At 44.3% G+C, this 22,401-nt stretch overlaps 1 protein-coding gene and 1 long non-coding RNA gene across 2 annotated transcripts in view; one reads left to right on the top strand and one right to left on the bottom strand.

The window, feature by feature from the left end:
* Positions 1-22,401, bottom strand: part of LOC307218106 — a 69,320-nt gene that overhangs the window by 16,482 nt on the left and 30,437 nt on the right. The window lies entirely within an intron of this gene.
* On the top strand, positions 9,966-11,246 carry G0S2 (G0/G1 switch 2). The gene is made up of 2 exons (XM_079980697.1): positions 9,966-10,116; positions 10,534-11,246. The coding sequence occupies exon 2, from the start codon at positions 10,572-10,574 to the stop codon at positions 10,890-10,892; it is 321 nt and encodes a 106-aa protein (XP_079836823.1). The 5' UTR covers positions 9,966-10,116; positions 10,534-10,571; the 3' UTR covers positions 10,893-11,246.

Here is a 22,401-nt window from a genome sequence, read left to right as displayed (position 1 = left end):
ATCACTTCCAATAACTAACTACAAACTCTACGTATGAGCTCCCTTGAATTCTTCAGCATCTTATCCTCACAGCAGTCAGGCTGTGTTTCAAAGAAGCCTGAGACTTGCTCAGTAAGAAATGTTAGTGGTGGCAGGCAACTTTCCCCTGAAAGGCAACTTGATACTTACTTCCCCTGCAATGTGGTGTTCCTGTAAGTATGCTTGGTGCATATTAGGCAATGATGAGATCCAAGGAATCGGGTGGGGTTTTATGTGCACCCTACAACAAACCACAAAGTCGGATATGCCCAGGAGTTCCCTGGCAAAGCACATTAATGCAGAAAGCAGGGCTGGAGCTACAGCAAGTGGCAATCCACAGGCAGGTGCCAAGGGCACTGTGCTGCTGACACCACAGCCTTCAGCCACCTGTTCCACAGTTGACAATTTTAGAGCAAGTGCACTCATGACTCTTGCGATACTAAGGGTAGTAGACCAGTGGGGTTTAAATTTAGCTGAAGCCAATAATTAAATATCCTGCACCAAATCTGTAATTCAATAAAGGGGGGATTAGCCTCCAAGTGCAATGAAGCATTTGGAACACAGGATGGAACAGAAAAAAAATGCTGTAGACTGAACAGTTTCTGTCCAAATCTGAGCCCCATACAATAACTGTGCTGGGGGTTTAGCTTTAAACACTTCAGGTGCTGATGGTATGTGATTGCCACCTTTTATATGGAAAAAAGTGTGTCAGAATCTTGGTGCTTTGAGGCGCTTTTCCCTTTTGCATATTTCTGATGTGATCCCCATGACCTTGTTGACTGGGGGGGGGCAGAGACGGAGGTATTTAAAGACTTTAAATTGTTTTATCAACTGATTATCCATATGGGCCCTAATAGTTTCTTTAAAACACCATAACTTTAGTTTAGTTTCTTGTAATTCACAGCCAGCTGTTCTCTTTGGCAGTATCCTAAGAATGCCCTCATCTATCTTTTTAGGCCCACTTTTGTTTTGAGATAGAAGTACCGCATCATCTGAGTATAATAATATAGATCTCTATATTATTGGCTTTTGTGGTCAGTTTAGGGGCATGATACTCTGGGGATGTTAAACCCTGGAAAATATCATTCATATATAAATTAAACAGCTTTGGAGCTAGGATACAACCTTGCTTAACTCCCTTTGTGGCTGGTACAGATCCTGTGAGCTGCCCATTTGTAGAGCAACACACTTTCAGCAGTGTTTTTATATAGAGATTTAATCAAGAATGATAATCTTTTATCTATACTTGAAGAGTTCAACTTATCCCACAGTCTTACTCGAGAGATTGAACTGAATGCAGCTTTCAGGTCAATGAAAGCTCCGTATAGCATACCGCCTGGTTTCTTAACATACTTATCTATAAAATGGGCTAGTACAAAGCAATGGTCTATAGTGGATCTGCCTTGTCTAAATCCTGCTTGCTCTTTGGCAAGAATAGCTTCATTAGTTATCCAATCAACTAGCTTGTTGTAAAGATGCTTTACATTTAATTTGATAATTACAGGTAGAAAACTAATTGGTCTATAACGAGCCGAATCAGATGTAAGGCCCTTTTTGAATAAAGGGTGACTACCGCTGTGGTCCAAACTTCAGGAAATAACCCGGATGAATCGATAAATAAGAATATTGCAGGGAGGCCCAGCAATCGATGTTAGATTTCAATAGTTCTGGGGGCAGATAGTCTATGCCTGGTACTTTATTATTTTTTAACTGTGAAATAAGGTTATTGACCTCAGTTATAGATACTGGAGGCTAGTCTGGTAAGTTTTCCAAAAAATATGTTGTTTGGTTGACCTCATTATTTTACCCATGATATCGAGTGAACAATAATATTGCATCCATTCATTAGGCCTGATAGTACACACTGGAACATTACAAGCATTCTCCAGCAGGCCTGATATTGTATGCCAGAAGAGGCAGCAAAAACTGCAAAAAAAAAAATTAGCAGGAGCAATTAGACTAAGATCTATTATTTAATTATTGATGTAAACCTCCAGAATGTATTTTGTATAGTTACATTTTTACCTCTATCTTCAGTACATTTTATTTTATTTTATTTTATTTTATTTTATTTTATTTTATTATTTTATTTTATTTTATTTTATTTTATTTTATTTTATTTTATTGCTATAGCAAGTGGCTAGTGGCTGATGCAAAGAAAGATTCTTCTGATTCTCTGTTCCACAGTTCTGAGTGCCATGTGGTTGCCACGGCAACTGCCTACAATGCTCCAAAGAGGTGCTGTGTCATTCCAGGACATTGTGGGCAATTACAATAGCAGCCATCTGGCCACCATCAGTTTCCTTATCCTCTGATAAGCACACCCCTATGGTTGGTGCAAATACACAGGAGGAGGTTAGAACCCTGCCCAGCCACCAGTTATTGTAGTAGCCTGGCAGAAATGGTTCTCTAAACCTTGCAAGTTGTTCAGGTTATGTCCTGAACTCTGCGACTCAAATGGTTGGCTGTATCTAGCTAGGTTAGAATTTGGTACAGTATTTGATACCAATGCAAAGTGTCTCTTTAATGCTTATTCCTATTAACTATCCATATTAAAAATCCATATAAGGGAAGAGAAAAAAAGCATCATGACTCAACAGGGCCTCTTCCAACTCTACAATTCTATGATTCTATGATCAGGAAATCTCATGTACTCAGGTGCCTCCTAAACATGAAGGGATTTCATGTGCAGGTATATAATACAGAAACGGGCATAAAGAGTCACTCATATTCTATGAGACACTTGAGGACCAACCTAGATAAGATGTAGAAAATATGTCCAAAGATCCCCAAATGTTTCTGTTTTTCTTAAAATGAGTCTTCTGAAGAGTAAGGGTGTTATACCAGCTCCAAAGCTGACCCTAGGATAAGGCAGAGCAAGGCAGCAGATTTTGTTGATCACAAAGGGGAAGCAATTTGCTGTTTATTTATTATTATTTATTACATTTGTTGGTCCTATCTTGCCCAAGGCACTCCACAGCAACATAGAAACAGACAGAGAACCCACACAGATACATTGAAACTAAAAGGGAGGGACACTGAAAACATCTCACCCACAAATGCCTGGTTATACAAGAACGTTTTTGAATTCTTGTTGCAGGAGACACAAATCCATCACATAGAGATGCACTTGTCTGGACGCACTTGAGCAAGACCCCTGACCATCCAACTGGCTATTACCAGCTGGGTTGGAGGGGCGTCAAGGAAGCTGGCCACATTATCTCAACAGTGCTGGCCATAATCATCAGGCCTCATAAACTGAGCTCAATAACATAAAATGTGAGAAGGTGCTGCATTGGATGCCTTTGACTGGAGTTACAGTTCTGGAACATCCAACACACTACGGAGCTGGGAGATTTCATGCTCCAGGGGCCCATCCACCACTTTTGGTATGACCCAGCAATGGCAATGAAGTGCCTTTGAAGCTTTCACTGTCAATTGGTAAACAAAAATATGTAACCTAACATATGTAACCTTCAGAGTGAGTTTTCCACTACCTGCACTCTAGCATGCTTCACTGTCTGCAGCTCCTCAGTAGAACAAGCAGCAATGTGGGCTCTGCAGCAATGAAGAGAACCCTTGGGAGCCATTTTACAGTAAAACATGGAGCACCTGGTCTGTCTCCTGGGAAATTCCCCAGAGCATCCGGAAATTCCCCAGAGCATCTACCATATTCCATTAGTCTCTAGGGGTGGACCATCCAAATCAGTTCCCCACTCCTGGGACCTTCAGGTGGAAATGGTGTGAAACCAATGGCTATTTCTCACATTCAAGTATTTAAAATGTGCATGCAAAAAGTTGGAATACGGATGCAATAAGCATATGTTTTACAAGATGTGCAACGCAGGTACATGCAACCAGTGGTGGAGCTTCATGCTCCAGCACCGGGGGGCGGAGAGCAGGTGGGGGTGGCAGCGCATCCTGGGGGCAGGGTGTGCTGCCTGCAGGGGCAGGGCGCACGTCCTGAGGCAGGATGCGCCACCTGCAGGGGCATGGCACCCAGCATGGTCAAGGGGCGGCCACGATGGCACCCTGCCGGGATCGCGCTGCCAGGGGCGGGGTGCTCCCCCCGCTTCCTCTTCCTCCTCCAGTGCATGCAACTGGTGGCCAGGACTGGCTTTGGTTCCCTACCCTTGCTGCTGGATAATGTCTGAATCAGAGAACTCCTCCTAAGATAGAACAGGCTGCAATCAATGCTTTAAATTCCAGGTTGGTTACATTGGTTCCCAGACACAGCTGAAACATTCTGCAGCATGTAAACAGCTTTCTGGTCTGACTGCTTGATTAAAAAAACCAAACTCTTATCTTGGGCTCCAATTTGACACCAATGGTTACTGCCGATTAACATGTTTAAAGTATATTTTCCTCTTTGTGGACTGAAAAGTGAGCATTAGCACAGAAGATAACTTCCAGGGATAGGAAATTAAGTAGGGAAAGTTTGAGGACAATATAATTAGTGTCAGACAGGTGGTTTAGAGATGTAACCCATCTGATGTGGCAAAGCCCATGCTAATTCTTTAAGAAGGTCTGTTCAAGGAGAAAGGATTTTTCTATATATACCTGTTCCTTAGGTACCCCAATGCTTTGCTGTCTGAGAATAGCAAGGTAGAAACACTCTCCCTATTAGTAAAGTTAGACATCCCAAGCACACTGATAAGAGGCAGAGTGCCCAGCTAAGTCCTGTGATGCTAGCAAGGAAATTTTGTTTTGAAATCAGATCCTTGTCTCAACCGCAGGAAAAATGTCTGGGTGTATAAGCACAACTGAAAACAGTGCAAGCCGTTGAGGGCAAAGGGCAAGCACAAGACCAGGGCACATTGAATGCTGGGAAGTGTGCTCACTTTTTACCTAGCTGCTGCATTTGGGTTAGAAGTGGATTGGCTATTTGAGACAGTGATCAAAGGGATTCAGTGCTTCCTCCTACACTTGCTATTTAGTTTTTTAAAGCCATGCACACAACGCTAACTGCATCTTGCCCAGTTTGGCCCTTAAAACAAATGCTGACAGTCACATCGGGGGGGGGGGGGGAATTGTGAGAAAATGCCTTGTGTCAGCACTGGAGTTGATTGTGCATCTTTCCCATCCTCCAGAAACACAGCCTTTCAAAATATAGAACGTATTTACTATTTATGTGAAATGGGTTAATAGCAGCTTGAGGTTAGAGAATGTATTACCAAAGTTTATGTAACCTGCTTTATGCTGCTGATGCAATGCTCATTTGGAGATGGAGGTGAAGAAGTGTGAAAGTGGCAGGGAGAGATTCACTATCACCTTCACAGAATGTGCATCCCTTCCATTTGCGTGGACAGGCAGAGTGCCCCAAACCTGGGCGGCCCCGTGTGGAATAACAACTCAAGACAATGTGCTATGGAGTTAAAATTGGCCACAACTTTATTAAGTTTCAGGTGTGAGTAGACCTTGGCTCAGGCATTGGGCATTTATCCTTCCCAGGTTTATCCTGCCGGGGATCTGGGAAACATGAGGTTTATCCAGAGTGTGTGGAGGGGATGGGGTGGCTCTGGAGAACATATGTTCAAGCAGAGAGAGCCCACCCCCATCACGTCGCCTTTGCAGGGGAGAGCAATGACAACCTCTAGGCATACGGCCAAAGCCTCCCCTCAAAACAACCCCTTTAACGGGGAACCCTGGAATCGCCGCCGCAAAGAGGTGGGGCGTGGGTCACTGCTACATGCCCACCCCTATTTAGGGAAGATAAAGGATTCCGCCCAAGGCCTGATACCGCCAAAGTTGTGACGGTTTGCTACGGGGAGGGAAAACCTGCCAATGCAGTAGAATTCCTGTCCAGCCCTTCAACAGTGACCCTGACATAGCAGCACCCACATACCTGTGAATAAAAGGTTAACCTGCAAAAGAAGTCTTAACTGAGGGTGTGTAGGGCGGGAGAAGCTCTGGAGCCAACAGAGGATTCCCAGGTAAGATTCTCCCCCTATTGTGTGGGCAGGGTGGTCCCTCCCCCTACCTGATCACCTTGGCAACGCCTCCCCAGGCGGGATTGGGCAACTGGTTGAGGTAGGCGGAGACCTCCAGGTATCTCACCTGAGGAAGGCCAAGCCAAGCCTGTGCTAATGGTGCCTCATAGGGTCCAGGGGGCTGTGTGCGACCACGCAAAGGTCGCCCCCCCATTTAATGTGGGGAGTGGTCATTCTGACTCGCTGCTGGGGACAGTTGGTTTCTGCATAGTTTCCTTATTAGAGAAGGGAAGCCCATTGCATAAGGAAAGTTTTGTAGAAAGGGGAAAGGAAATAGTTGCATGCAGCATAATTTTAGTTTAAATCCCTGTTAACAGTTTCACTGCTGTGTTCTTTTTCAGATATAGTAGTTTTGCCGGGAGGGGATATTTTATAAATGTGGGTCTGTACCTATGTCTGTATTCAGATTTAAAACACCTCTCCCTCTACATCTCCAACTGATCAAACTCAATCTGCTTGGGAACAAGAATTTTTAGAATGCTTCTGGAGAAAAGGAATAACTAAACACTTCAGTCTGATCTCTCCAAAACATGAAGAAAAAGAGATGCAAGAAAGAGAGGACATCAGACAGAGTAATATTGTTTGAAACTTCACAGCAGCATGGGTCTCTTAATCTCAGGGTCGTGGGTCTGAGCCTCACATTGGGAAAAAGATCCCTGCATTGCCAGGGGTTGCACTAGATGAGCCTTGTGGTTCCTTCCAACTCTACAATTAAAGATATCGACAAAAACCAATAAAATGGAAATATGGTTAGGCAACCCAATTCTATGGATTGGCTAAAAAAGGTGTCTGGGCTTGTAATAATATATTAGAATTCTTATTGTGTTTCAGCCACTATACAAAATCTTTCCCTCTTGTACATTGAGTGTTCACACTTGCTCCTCAGTGGGTCTTATGGCCACACAAAATGATGGAACAGGAAGTGGTACAATAGGATCATGGGGCACATCCACACTGTACATTTAAAGCATATTTGAAGCATGTGGGTCACCCAAAGAATTCTGAGAACTGCAGTTAACTGCCTCACATAGCTACAATTCCCAGGGGGAAAATGGGTTTAATTGTTTGACATGGAAGTGATCCTTCCTTTAATCACTTTCCAGTATGGAAAGACCATAACCACCAGTCCTACAACACCCAAGGTTTAGCTTGAACCAGAATTAGAACTCACCACGGCTTGTCACTTGAAAATTTGCTTTCAGTGCCAGAGCTCATCCCTAGAATATGTGGAATAATAAAACATGGCTTCTGGACATGAGAATAGCGATTTTACTTCCACCACTGAGGAAGCCCAGCCAACTGCTGCCACACATGTGGGGTTGAAGAAGTAGGATTCTCAGATCATAAACTGTAGCCTGATTCCCCTAATCTCATTTTAGAAGTGAATCTTTGCCTGCAAATTGTTAACAACTTCCAGAATCATTTGTGAATCACTATTCTGTCTAAATTATTTGAGAACACCGGCCATCCACAATGGGCAGAAGGTAAATTGGGATCTGCAGGTACATTGCTGGATGACTTGCACTGGATTGGCAAGGGTTTTTAACTCCCAACAGTTTAACAGATCCAAAAGGTCGGTGACGTTTTGCTGCTCAAACCTTGATTTGTATTAGCTCAGATATAGATTTGTACCTGTAAATACAGAAAATACCAGTGTATAGCTCATGGGGTACAATAAATAAATGGGTTTATCACCTAAACACTATTTTGCACCTGATTCCACAACTCCACACACCAAAAAAAGAGATATTGTGTTGCACCTGGCACCAGTTGGTAGACCTCAGCATATTTCTAAAAACATTAAATCTGATCACGCCAGCTGATGTGACGACCCTTCCAGGCATACAATGCATGGAAGTTGGGGGCTGTGGGCACGACCATGATATCGGCTGTCCTCTACACTTTCATTTGGAAAGCCTAAACCAAGCTCTACCCTTCCCTGATTCATTTTTCAACCCTTCCTTATCTGGATAAAGCAACAAGGTCTCTGCTGCAATGAGAGACACTTTTGCAACAGACTGCATGCATTCGCAACCCCTTATTATCCAAATAAGACAACACAGCTAGTGGGTGAGAGGTGAGAGGGAGGCATAAAGGCTTACGCAAGAGTGCCCAGCGGCTTTAGGGACAGAAATAGAACACAGATCCCAAAAGGCCGAAAACCATGCCCTGTGTACCAGAAGAGCAATTTCTCCAAACCATTCTCAAAGCTGGCAAGAACAGAAATGATGCTAACATGGGTTGCTTGCCTTTCCCCTTAAAAAAAAAAAATGAGTCAGGCACTGGAGGAAGGGGCTGGAAGGATCTGCTCAGAGGTGGCTGGTCCCCACTGCTGGATTCTGAAGGTAGTTGCTGGGCCTTAACAAACAGAACCTACATACAGCCAGTGTGGTGTAGTGGTTAGTGTGACAAGTTTTAGTCCCATCTGCACCACACAAAGAAGACAATGTTATACCACTCTCCCAAAGAATCCTGGGAACTGTAGCTTATTAAGGGTACTGAGAGTTGTTAAGAGACCCCTATTCCCCACAGAGACCTACAGCTCCCAGAATACAGGGAGTGGTTGTGAAACGACTCAAGAGTTGTAGCTCTGTGAGGAAAATAGAGGTCTCCTAACCACTCTCAGCATCCTTAACAAACTCCAGTTCCCAAGATTCTTGCGGGATGGGAGCCATGACTATTTAAAGTGGTATAATACTGCTTTAAATGCACAGTGGAAGCTCGGGTTGTGAACGTGATCCATGCGGGATGCACGTCCGCAACCTGCAGCGTTTGCAACCCACGTCTGCACATGCATGGGTTGCGATTCGGCACTTCTGCGCATGCACAGAGGCACAGGTTCAAATCCCCGCTCAGCCATGAAGCTCACTGGGTGAACTTGGGCCAGTTACTCTCTCTCAGCCTAACATACCTCACAGGGTTGCCGTGAAGATAAAAAGTGGGGGCAGTGGAACTCCTTGAGTGAAAGGTGGGGTACAAGAGAAACATACCCTCCCATATATAGGTCCCTTAAAACTCTACAATTCTATGATATATGGAAACCGGGTATCTAAAGTATGGCAGAGTCTACAGACTCAGTTTGGCGCAGGAAAACCAGGGTTTAAAGCTTTGCCTATCCACAAAGCTACCCCAGGGCAGTGGCGTAGCGTGGGTTGTCAGCACCCGGGGCAAGGCAAGTAATTTGTGCCCCCTAACCCGTGGATTTGCGCCCCCTAACCCTAACCCCCAGATGTTGCGCCCGGTACAGCCGGCCCCCCCTGCACCCCCCACGCTACGCCACTGCCCCAGGGTCATTAGAGGAGCCACTATCCCAGTGCATTGACTGGGGCTGATGGGAGGTGCAGCCCAGCAACAACTGGGGGGCACTTGGTTGCTGTTGGATGCAGCGTGTGTTCCCTGCTCTTAAACCATTGCGCTTGGGGGCCGGTTAATAACCCCAATCACTCAACTGAGCGAAACAAAGCAAACGAAGAGGCATATAAGCCAAGTCACCGGTTAAGCCTCCTTGCAAAGCTTTCGTGCCCTTTAGCGCAAGGCTGTTTTATTAGAGTGGGGGGAGTGAAGGTCATCCTAACACTGGCACCCGCGCACGTCTCCGCCTGCTTATTCCCTGGCTGCGCAAAATGGGCTTACCCCCCCCCCCCGACCTTTGCAAAAAGAAAAGTAAAGATCCCGTCTGAGGACCCGCCGCTTGCTACGTGACACACAACTACACCCCTCTCTCCTGGCGCAGGAGACGGGCCTCCCCCTTCCCGTCTCCTTGCCCGGGTCACTGGCAGCTGGCGCCCACCCCGGCCCTGCGCCCTGCCAGCTAGCCGTCCCGGGAGGGTCCGGCCCCCTAAGCCCTCCGTGTGTTCGCGGCGTGCTCGGCGCATGGACAGCCCCCTTGGCCCTCCGCCTGCCTGGGCGACCTCTTGCAAGCTGACTGGGGCCAGGGGCGGGGCTTCGCCCAGTGTGGGGAATATAAAGGCCCGGGCTGCGCGCTTGCAAAGGCAACAGCTGAGCAGCGCCGAGTGCCTGGTCGGATCTAAAGAGCAGACAGAAAAAGCACCGCTGTTGCTTAAACAAGAGATCTCTCGAGGCAAAGATTGACAGCTCTGTGGTTCTGGTGAGTACGGCGGGTTTCTGTTTTCTGAAAGCAAAACCAGGATGTTAAACGACAGGCGCTGAGATAGGTCGATAGCTGGCGGCTCAGTTCACCTAGAGCCAGTTTGGGGTGAGGTTGTGCAGAGCGCGATTCGAATTCCTTGAATTAAAGGTTTCCAAGCGTGAGGCTGCATGGGGGGGGGTCTCCGAGCTCGCATGCTTTTTGCATTGGTAAGCCTTATGCATGCGCCCTGCAGTGAGACAGGTAGATAATCTGAACTGCACTGTAATTGCAGAGATAACGTGGCCATTGTAAGCTGCACTTCTGTAAGTGCTGTCGGTTTCTTCAAAGATCAGCTTGTGGGATTTTTTTTGGCGAGGGGGAGACATCCTTTGAACTGCAACTGATGTCCTTTCTCTTTTCCGTTTTGCTCTGCAGGTCTCTGTGACTCGCTGTGTCTACTCCCTTAGCTAACGATGGAGACGATGCAGGAGCTGATTCCCTTTGCCAAAGAGATGCTCAGCCAGAAACCCAACGGGAAGATGGTCAAGCTGTACATGCTGGGCAGCGTGCTGACGTTCTTTGGTGTGGTCATTGGCCTGGTGGAGACGGTCTGCAGCCCTTTCGCCTCCGAGGAGAGGCAAGAGGAGGAGGAGAGGGAGAAGGAAGCGGAGAGACCTGCCACCCCCCTGAGGAAAGAGGAGGTTGTGCCTCAGAAACAGGAGGGTGTAACAATGGAAAAAAGCAAGCAGGTGCTAGCAGTGAGAAATTTGGTGAACCGGCAGCATGCATCATAAGAGCACATCCGGCGCCTGCAAGAACATGGTGACGTGAAATGCACAGGACATTCCTTGCCCCATTCCTTCTTGACAGTGTAGTTTCCAGAAGGCAAGAGAACTGTGACTTGTATGCGAGATGCAAATGGACTCTATACCTAAAACCAAGACAGTTTTATTTTGCTGCCATGCAGCAGTTTTAACTACACAGCCATTTCAATCTACGTACCTGTTCTTTAGGTATGGATATGTGAAGCTTGTAGCATCTTGTACCCACCTTTGTGTGGGGTGGTTGTTTTTATATTATTGTTATTATGATAACTATGCATACAATTTACATACATTTTCATTTTAAATAAACTATTTTATACCTGACACTATTGGCTTTGGTCATCTTGCATTGGTGGGGGATCTTTCATCATCATTTTCTGGTTTTTGTAGAACTTAGTTTTATGAAAGTACACTTAGGGTTGGGGCAATTGGTCTGTGTTCCTGAGCACTCTTTACTGAGGGGGGAAATGGTGTCCACTGCTACTGAAGCAATGAGAAATATGTTTGGGTAAGTGTCTGAATTCTGAAACCTTTCATCAGAATACAGGAATATTTGGCTGGTAATTTAGGAACTGAATACTACAACAAAAATGGGGAATTTGGGGCCTTCCATAGGGCATCAAACTCTCATAAGCCCAGCTGGCCTAGCAATATATGGTGGGGGGAAGCACATGTTTTCCATCCCTAAACTAGGGAACCTGAATATATCAGGAGGGGAAAAGGGAGATGTCCTTATAGCCTAGGGTTGCCATATTTCAAAAAGTAGAAATCCAGATGCAAAAAGTTGAGCTTTTCTTGGGGAAGTTGTTGAGCATTTTGGGGGAAATCACCCAAAAAAGAACACTTCCTGGTTCTGTTTCCAAAAACCCACACATTTTGCCAATTTTTAAAAATTGAAACAATTAATACAATGTTTAAAAATCATGAAATATTTGTCAGTTGATTTGGTGTTTCAAATTCAATAGATTATCTGTGCCTTCCCCAGCCTGGAAACTTCATTAGGCAGTTCCTCTTTGCTCTGTGCTTTGTCATCTTTTGGCTTTAGCACGTAGCTTGCTACAAAGGGATCTTCTGGAGTATACTTCCGCAGTCACGGTGCTGCCTTATATTGATAATACTCTTTACATGGTTACATTATAGTTAACTTACTGATTTGACTACACTCCATCAGAAAATAGAGGAAACATAATAGATAATTAGGTCAAGTATAATTTAATAATTAGATTCATCCAGGTTTACGAATTTCCAATGGGTTGGTTTTTGGGGTGGGTTGTTTGTTTGTAAGAAATGAGGTGTCACTTCTGCCATGGACCCATCAAGTTGGCCTGAGTCACCAAAGTGCTGGACCGGACTAACTCGCAGGCACAGTCCATCCAGGTCTGTGTGGAATTCAAGGATGACATCAGCCTTTTGATCATCCATATTCCATATTCCAGTCTGAGAAGGGGATGTGCTCACACTTCTGGAGTCTGAACGTGAGGCCCACTGGTTGTTCTGAGGCCCGCTGCTGATTTTAGCCCAATGGGGTCAAAACTCCCCTATGTGACATGTTTGTACAGCTTGGTCAGAGAGAGGTAATCCACCCTGTGTCCTTCCAATAAAGTTTGTCTTCCCCTCCACCAAAAAAAGAATACTGAGGTCCAGCTTCGAGGGCCTTCTGGCAGTTCCCTCACTGTGAGAAGTGAGGTTACAGGGAACCAGGCAGAGGGCCTTCTTGGTAGTGGTGCCCACACTGTGGAATGCCCACCCATCAGATGTCAAGGAAATAACTATCTGACTTTTAGAAGATACCTGAAGGTAGCCCTGTTTAGAGAAGTTTTTCATGCTTGAGGTTTTATTCTGTTTTTAATGTTCCATTGAAAGCTGCCCAGAGTGGCTTGGGAAACCCAGGCAGATGGGTGGGGTAGAAATAATAAATTATTATTATCATTAAATTATTATTATTATTATTATAAATGAGGTGTCAGTACTCATACACTGATAAACGTGCCATCGGTGCCAGTAAAAAATGGCTGCCATGGGTAGCAAAAAAGTGGTGCTGGTATTTTCTACCAGTGAATACTGTCACATACACAAACAAGTTTTGGGATTTCTACAGCCTCTCTGTGCCCAGTGAAATGTAATAGCTGGTGTTCTCAGAGGATAGTTAAGAGCCCACTTTGTCAATGAACAGATTTTACAGAATTAATCAAGCCACAGGTCATGATGCTACTATAGTATTTAAACAGTGATGGGCCACTTTTTCCTGCTGAGAACCACATTCATTTGGGGATACTCCATCAAGGAAGGGGTGTATACCAATGGTGGGTAGAGGCAGATCAAATGATGGTCTACATCAATTAGTTGAAAACAACCCTGTTTCAGTTCTCAGACAGTCCTGAATAGGACTAGGAATTCTATCAGAAGTAAACCCCACTGATGGGATTACTCTCAAATGTGTACACAGAGGATTTATTTTATTTTTAGTACAACGAATATAGCTACTGTAACTACTTTCTGACTTTACTATAACAGTAGTTACTATTGTTACTATGAGATAGTTGTCCCTACAAAAACATCTCAAAGCAATTTACAATTTTTAAAAAAGAATACTAAATTGCAATACATCAAAAGATTTACAATATTCTTAACTAAAAGTATCCAGTTTGCAATAACATATAAACACATCATACCACACCAAGTTAAAAGATGAATGCTGTGTACTAATGCATGCTACACACCAGTGCTATTTTTCTAGAAAAAGAGGTGCCATGAATGCCTCTCTTGTTCTCTTAGAATGGCAACGGTGCCCACCTGAGAGATGCTGGAGGTTCTAGTGAGTTCCAGCTGGAAAAAAAGCCCTGCTCCACTCATATTAAACCTGTCAACTTGTTATTAGGCAGCTAGGGGAGGAAACGTCTCTTCCCCAGGCCGTACAACCAAGAAAGGGAAAAGGAATGAGTTTTTTGAAAAACTTATCTTCTTTTTATTTTATTTATTTTATTTTATTTGTAAAATAAAATACTGCCCCTTCCAGTTCTGAAAAATGCATAGAAAGGAAGCACGGGTAAGTGGGGGCGAGGGGCTCTTTTAAAAGCTAGGGTAAATAAAGAAGAAATGAAGAGGAATGAAGGAGCTCTCCAGGGGATGGAAGAATGGAGCAGCTTCAGGTGGTTCTGGAAGTCACATAAATTAGGCTGGAAGCTGCTGCCTTCAGGCTGCAGGTTACCCACCTGTGTATGAAAAGGAGTGTGTATAAAGAACCTGTTTGTTCAGCTGAAACGAATAGCATATTTCTGGTTCACTGCTCCCTTTGGGGTCAAGTTGTCCTTTACAGTTCTTTAGTCGAACACGACTAAACAACAACAAAAAGCCATGATGGAGTTTCCACAAGCAGCTACGCTGTAGTGCAAAGAATTGAGAGGTGTGGTTTAGTTTTGGGTGCCATAGGCTGAATCTTATCACTACAGGTGTCTGGAGAAGCCAAGAGGTTAGAGAGGGAGAGGCTCTGTTTTCTCCTTTTAAAGCAGCAACAACAATAACCTTATAATGCCCTAGGAAATGATTGATTGGGGAGGGGAGTACTGTACTGCCTATGGCTCAGGGTTGGGTGAGAAGTGGGGATAATGTGAAGTAGCACTGGGAGGCAGTGGTGAGTCTTTTTTCTGACACAGGAGGCGCAACCAAGGGACCTGTCTTTTATTTTCCAATAGAGAGCTCCTACTTGGTGAGAATGTGTTGCGGAATCATAGCTGCTGATTAAGAAAAGCCTCCACACAACCTTGTTGCCATCAAAATGCCAACCCGTACTTCAGTTTAAATTTAATCCAGAGTATTTTCTTACCATGGGAGATTTGATCAGTAAACATAGCCTGTTCTACATCTCCAGTCAATGTGGAAGGTGATTAGTGCATTATTTGGGATAGGCAAGTTGTCATATGTGTGGTCATTATCACCGCTCTCATTTCTTCCTTACCAGAGCACAACCTAACCATTTTGTTTCCAGCAACCAATATTGTAAGTCTATGACTATTTCCACCAATTGCCGTAAGCTAAAAGGCATGCTCAAATTTCAGCAACCCTGTTTGGAGTAGTTGTTCTGCCGTAATCACATATATCAGACTTTTAAAAAAAATTAGTTCAGAGATTTCTCACAACACCTCTTTATCACTCTTAAAAGGTAAAGGGTAAAGGGACCCCTGACCATTAGGTCAAGTCGTGACCAACTCTGGGGTTGTGGCGCTCATCTTGCTTTATTGGCCAAGGGAGCCGGCATACAGCTTCTGGGTCATGTGGCCAGCATGACTAAGCAGCTTCTGGTGAACCAGAGCAGTGCACGGAAATGTTGTTTACCTTCCTGCCAGAGCGGTACCTATTTATCTACTTGCACTTTGACATGCTTTTGAACTGCTAGGTTGGCAGGAGCTGGGACTGAGCAACGGGAGCTCACCCCGTCGCAGGGATTTGAACCGCTGACTTTCTGATCGGCAAGTCCTAGGCTCTGTGGTTTAACCCACAGCGCCACCCACGTCCCTGTTATCACTCTTAGGCAATCCTTAATCAGGAAAATATCACCCTCGCACAAGACTTCAGTATAAAAAATAAAAACCAAATGGAAATGGGTATTATCATCCCACAAAAAAACCCTTTATTGCAAAAAAAGAATAAATGCTATGTGATATGTTCTGCTCCTGTAATGACAAAACCCACACAAGTTTCCCTGTCCTGGGAAATCTTAGGATGTCAGCCAACAGTTCCATTTGAGAAAGTACTTTGTTCCCACCAAGTCTTTCAGTGCTCATTTCCTCAGGCAGTCAAGATCCAAGATAATTGCATTCCCTAGCAGCTAGCATACAAATGAGAACAAACTTCACCCAGGATAAAATTGCAATTGCCTTCCTCAAATAAAGTCAGGAGCAAGATTGGAGTTCAGTTAGCTTTGCAGCTCTCAAAGAGTCCCATGCCCTAAAAGGCATGTTGCAATCCCAGCCACAGACACAGCACACAGTAAATTAAAAACAAGGCAGATATTTCAAAAAATGTAAGTTACTGATCCCATCTGTTCTGGCTGCACAGCCCACATGTTGGTGGAAGTTGATTCAGAGTCCCAAGCATTCACACACCACCCAAACCGACTTTAAGTTTAAGGGTGTGTTTGCTTTTATGGGATGTGGGGGCACTTCACTTCCCCCTAATCACCCTAAAATGAGCCCATGTTGGTCCCCTGCCCATCTGCCTGACAGACAAGGAAGACAGAGGACAATGGATTTCAAATAAGGAGAGCAACAGAAAACACTACAAATATATTTTGAAACATTTAAGACTGCAATCCTAAATACACTTACTAGGGAGTTGTGGGCATCCATCTGTCTCTGAAGACGATGGAGAAGTGTGCCTCTGGGGGTGAAGTCAAACTGTTGGAAGGTTGCAGCACCTGCCATGGCTGTAGTGACTAATAAGGGAGAGACATGTTTTGTTGCAGCTGGGGCAGATGAAGGAGTCAGGTTGTGCTACTAGGGAGTAAGGTTCACAAAACATGATGAGGTGCACTTCTGAGTAAAGATGCATAGGACTGCACTGTAAAGCTTGTGATTCTGAAATGGCAGAAGTTCCATTTCAACTGGATTTTGTAGCTCTGACATGACTCTTCCAGTGGAGCAAGAAAACCTGTTTAATAATGTGAAATGCTGTGCCCATGGCTGAAATGCCATTGATAGCTGTATGTTTTTAAAGTAAATGTTTCCTTCTTTACTGACATGAGATTTTCAAATGGAAACTCAGGATTCCTGCACCTTTAATGGTTATGTAGAAGAAGGATTTTAGCAGTTGTAGCATGTCGTGCAGCTTCTAAAGGCACAAGAGCCTTTTCCTCTTTTGAATCTGGCCAGTCCACTGGGGATTAGTTAAAACACTCTGCATGGAGAGTGTCCAGCAAGGAAGCTATGAAAAAAGAGTTATGAGGTCGTGATGACTTTCAAACAAATATGGGAAAATAAGTCTGACCTCTCTTCCAGCACTCTGGGGTGACAAGTGGCTGGCCCAATTCCATGCTTGATTTAAGTGATAAGAAAAGTACCCTTCCATCGAGTGTTCAGCCAGCCTGCCAACTTCATGCTTTTGGGCCTAGAGAATGTGATCTCCAGGGAGCATAATTAGGGAGACTACCAGCACATCATGGTCTCCTTTGCAAACAGAGACTCACAAACAACTGCTGGTTTTTAATTCTTGCTTTCACATGTTAACACTGGCAGCTGAGGTCTTAAATGCTGGGTTAAGAAGATCAGTTCAAAGGGAATACCCCCCCCCCCTACACAGATCCAGAGAGAAATGCACCTCTTAGACTGAAGGGTAGAACTGATACATATTTTTCAGGAAAGGACTATGATGCCAAGTGAGCAGGGCCCCAGTTTCTGTCTGTGGAGCTTTCCTGTAAAATCCATGTGGATTTTTCATTCTACATGTCATTCTTCATGGGTAGTCTGACGTTGCTGCTACAACTTCTTTTCCAAGGATGCTTCTGGTCCAAAACTCTGCATTGATCATTTGAATTCTATATACATGCATGCTCAATTTCCATAATTTCTTCAAAGACAACACAGGGCATTGAACCCCCACCCTCTAGTCCCTAGTAGTTCCGCTCTTTCCCACCCACCCATCTGGCACCTGAAACCTCATTCTGCATTGTTCATATTTGTACCATTTGGGGCTAGAAACCTAGTTTTTAGAAGACAGCACTTTAGACATAATTTGTTTCAACACCTGCATATTTGGGGTCAAAATGTTTGAGGAACAAGTCGTCTACAGGAATTTGTACTACTTATGTGACTTCAAGCTAGCTAACTGGTGCGGGGCAGTGATGAATGGTAGGAAACCAGAGTCCCTACTGCTTATTAATGTAGTGTTTGGCCCCAACCCATTCAAAGAGGTAATGGTGTAAATAATAATTTTAAAACGCAGCTTGCTTTGGTTTCACTGATATTAGAAGTTGAACGATGATTCAAACCTTGTACAGTGGTACCTCGAGTTAAAAATGCCTCAGGTTACAAACACTTCATGTTACAAACTCCGCTAACCTGGAAGAGTTACCTCGAGTTGAGAACTTTGCCCCAGGATGATGAATGGAAATCGTGTGCCAGAGGTGCAGCGGCAGCAAGAGGCCCCATTGGCGAAAGCACGCCTCTAGTTAAGAACAGTTTCAGGTTAAGAACGGACCTCCAGAACAAATTAAGTTTGTAACTAGAGGTACCACTGTACATCTGTATTCACCAAAGCTTATGATCTCCGGAGAATTCCAATATTTCAGCCTTGACATCCAAAATTAGTTTAGTACTTTGGAACCAGCTTCCAATCCCCAAAGTATGTATGTATGTATGACATGACATTTGATTGACTGAAATCACACAGTGAAGAAGCTTTCAAATTTAAAAAGAGGAGAAACAGAAGTAGAGACAAATAGATGTGAAAAAAATCTGTGAAAGAGTGGAGTGTAGCAATGTTACTATGGATTTTTTTTTGCCACCACTCGTAAAGAGGCAACTTTTGCAGGGGGGGGGGGATGCAAAAATTGGATACAGCACAGTAGTAATAATTTATTGTCAAGTGATGATCCATCAACACAGTATGTCATATCTGCTCCAGTGAAAATGCCCAACTGCAGAGTATCATACTTCACCTCCTAGAAGACACATTAGCTATTAAACCTTGTTTCCACTGAGCAAGGCTAATGATATAAAATGTAGCAATAAAAAGACATGTAAATTAGAAAACCCACTCTCTCACACCCCTGCCACCTTATTCAAAAGCAACACTGGTCTTGCCTAAGGCTTGATTGAGCAGAGCTTAATCTAATGAATATTTTCAACTTCACACACTTAAAAATGGCAATTTGATTCTCCTCAGGATGAACGGGGCAGAGCACTGCAGCCTGTACCGTTTTGGAAGCAGTTGTGCAATGTCATCGTTTATAAGCTTAATGCAAAGAGATATGTGTAACTGTTGGAATAGCACCCAGGTGGCTCAGGCAGCTAGAATAGACAGGATTATGTTAGTCCTTCCGTCCAGCACTGTTTCTGCCTCCTGACCTGTTGTAATCTCAGAGGTCAACACTCTCGTAATATTACTGAAAGAGGTCAACCCATCCATCTTACTTTGTCAATGTGGCATTTAATAACCAGACTATTTTCAAAAAGGGGAAAAGAGAGGACCCAAATAATTACCGCCCAGTCAGTCTGATATCAATACCAGGGAAGATTCTGGAGCAGATCATTAAGCAAACAGTCTGTGAGCACCTAGAAAGGAATACTGTGATCACCCAAAGTCAGCATGGATTTCTGAAAAATAAGTCATGTCAGACTAACCTGATCTTGTTTTTTGACAGAATTACAAGCCTGGTAGATGAAGAGAACGCAGTGGATGTAGCCTACCTTGATTTCAGCAAGGCATTTGACAAGGTGCCCCATGATATTCTTGTAAAGAAGCTGGTAAAATGCGGACTTGACTATGCTACCACTCAGTGGATTTGTAACTGGCTGACTGACCGAACCCAAAGGGTGCTCATCAATGGTTCCTCTTCATCCTGGAGAAGAGTGACTAGTGGGGTGCCACAGGGTTCTGTCTTGGGCCCGGTCTTATTCAACATCTTTATCAACGACTTGGATGATGGACTCAAGGGCATCCTGATCAAATTTGCAGATGACACCAAACTGAGAGGGGTGGCTAACACCCCAGAGGACAGGATCACACTTCAAAATGACCTTGACAGATTAGAGAACTGGGCCAAAACAAACAAGATAATTTTAATAGGGAGAAATGTAAAGTATTGCACTCGGGCAAAAAAAATGAGAGGCACAAATACAAGATGGGTGACACCTGGCTTGAGAGCAGTACATGTGAAAAGGATCTAGGAGTCTTGGTTGACCACAAACTTGACATGAGCCAACAGTGTGATGCGGCAGCTAAAAAAGCCAATGCAATTCTGGGCTGCATCAATAGGAGTATTGCATCTAGATCAAGGGAAGTAATAGTGCCACTGTATTCTGCTCTGGTCAGACCTCACCTGGAGTACTGTGTCCAGTTCTGGGCACCACAGTTCAAGAAGGACACTGACAAACTAGAACGTGTCCAGAGGAGGGCAACCGAAATGGTCAAAGGCCTGGAAGCGATGCCTTATGAAGAACGGCTAAGGGAGCTGGGCATGTTTAGCCTGGAGAAGAGGAGGTTAAGGGGTGATATGATAGCCATGTTCAAATATATAAAAGGATGTCACATAGAGGAGGGAGAAAGGTTGTTTTCTGCTGCTCCAGAGAAGCGGACACGGAGCAATGGATCCAAACTACAAGAAAGAAGATTCCACCTAAACATTAGGAAGAACTTCCTGACAGTAAGAGCTGTTCGACAGTGGAATTTGCTGCCAAGGAGTGTGGTGGAGTCTCCTTCTTTGGAGGTCTTTAAGCAGAGGCTTGACAACCATATGTCAGGAGTGCTCTGATGGTGTTTCCTGCTTGGCAGGGGGTTGGACTCGATGGCCCTTGTGGTCTCTTCCAACTCTATGATTCTATGATTCTAATGTGGAAAGTGCTAGAGAGTAAATTGGGGGGGATCCTTGATACAATAATATGTGTAAAGTTTTTGAGCATTTCAACCTCCTTCCTATAAAATCTCTGTGTGTGTGTTTTAACTAATAAAAAGATGTGGGCACAGCTTCTGAGGGCAGAGTACAATATGTGTTTCAGGCCTGTTTTATATAACATCTTATGCAATCTGTTTGGGAAATCCAAACTGGAAAGTTGTTTCTTAACAGGGCGAAAGCTGAAACGAATGAGCCATTGCTCTGACCCAGTACAAAGTAGGTATTCATGCAGACTCCAGGACAAGGGGAATCCTGTACTTCAGCAAACATAGCTACCAATACTCTAAAACTTAAAGCAGGAAAGAGCCATATCTTAGTGGTAGTGCAAAAGTTCCCAGGTTCAATCCCCAGCATCTCCCTGTAGGGCTGGAAAGGACTGATTTCTGAAACAGCAGACTATAGTGAGCTAAATGGACCATTTAGTATGACTGTAGAAGACAAATTTCATAGTATAACTAGTTGCAATCCTTTCTCTCTCACAATGAAAGCCAAATGCACAATAGCAGTTATGATGTGGAAGGGCAATGTAACCACAAACAGGGGAGCCACTGAAGAGAAGGCCCTTTCTCTTGTTGCCATCTTCCACACCTCTCATGGATGAGGCACATGAAGAAGGACCTCAGATGAGGAGCGGAGGGTCCGGGATGGTTCATACAGGAAGACGCAGTCCTTGAAGTATTGCGGTCCAGTGCCATTTAAGTCTTTATAGGTCAAAACCAACACTTTGAATTGGGCCTGGAAACTAACAGGCAGCCAGTTCAGTCAAGTGATGATAGTTTGTTGTATTATTTCCAAATTCCACCCACCCTTTTAGACCTCTCTCAAGGGCAGGGAGGCTGTTTATAGAAGGAGATATTGATATTTACAGGCTTGAAGCATCAGGTTCCAAATGCCACCAAGACTAAATGTAGAGGGGTGGTGTTTCTTTTTAAAAAAGAAAGTATCAAGAATAGTATCCAGGAGTGGCTGCCAGATGCATGCCTACACGAGTTGGGAATGCACATGGCCGGCAGAGAAGTGTTTCTGAGATAGCTGCGGTTACATGCCCTTCAGTAAACGTTCACAAAAGAGTGGCTCCAGAAGATTAAGTTCCCGACCATAACATGAATGTGTTCACTGACAAATTACTAAGGGAACAATTCTACCATCACCGTGTTGAATAGTGGAGGAAGGTGGTATGGCACATTAGGAACGTCTCTGCAGAAAGGATGCTGGCAGATAGCGGAGTACCATCATTGATGGATGGAGGTCCCAGCTGGGTGGAAAGGAGCTGTTGGTGGTGGCAGGGAGAAATCCCTGAAATGGGTGTTTGGGGAGCAAGGATTTTTTAGGATTGAAGTTTTGAGCTTTTTTTAGGATTTTACCCCAGGAAATAAACTGCCACAGGGGCCGGATTAAACCGACCAGCGGGCCTCATTAGGCCCCTGAAACAGACTTTGGACATGCCTGGCTTAAATCATAGCACCATCATGGCGGAACAAAATGGCATTGGCTTCTGCCGCCCTGATCTATTTACATGGAGAGCAAAATGCTTGCAAAAGCGTCCAGTGTTACTCAGTGTGACACTTGCCCAATAAACAACTTCCTAACACAATAAAAGTGCATTCCACTCCCTGTAATATAATCTTACCCTCTCCAAAGAGCAGAGGCGGGCATTGGCTTGCTTTTCTAGATGCCTAAATGATGGTTTGATGGTGTCAATTGAACCTTTCATAAAGAATTCCTGGTGGTATTTGGCAGCTTGGGGGAAGGATCCATTTCTTGCTTGTGGTCTCGGAAACACGTGTCCTTGAAAAAGCAAAATCAGCTTCCCAAGGTTTGAAAGCAGCTTTGAAGAGTTCCTAAGGGGTCGTGGTAGAATTGTAAAAACAT

This window comes from Podarcis cretensis, assembly GCF_951804945.1.
Source record: "Podarcis cretensis genome assembly, chromosome: 6".
NCBI classification, from domain to species: Eukaryota; Metazoa; Chordata; class Lepidosauria; order Squamata; family Lacertidae; genus Podarcis; species Podarcis cretensis.
This window is presented reverse-complemented; position numbering and strand designations above follow the sequence as displayed.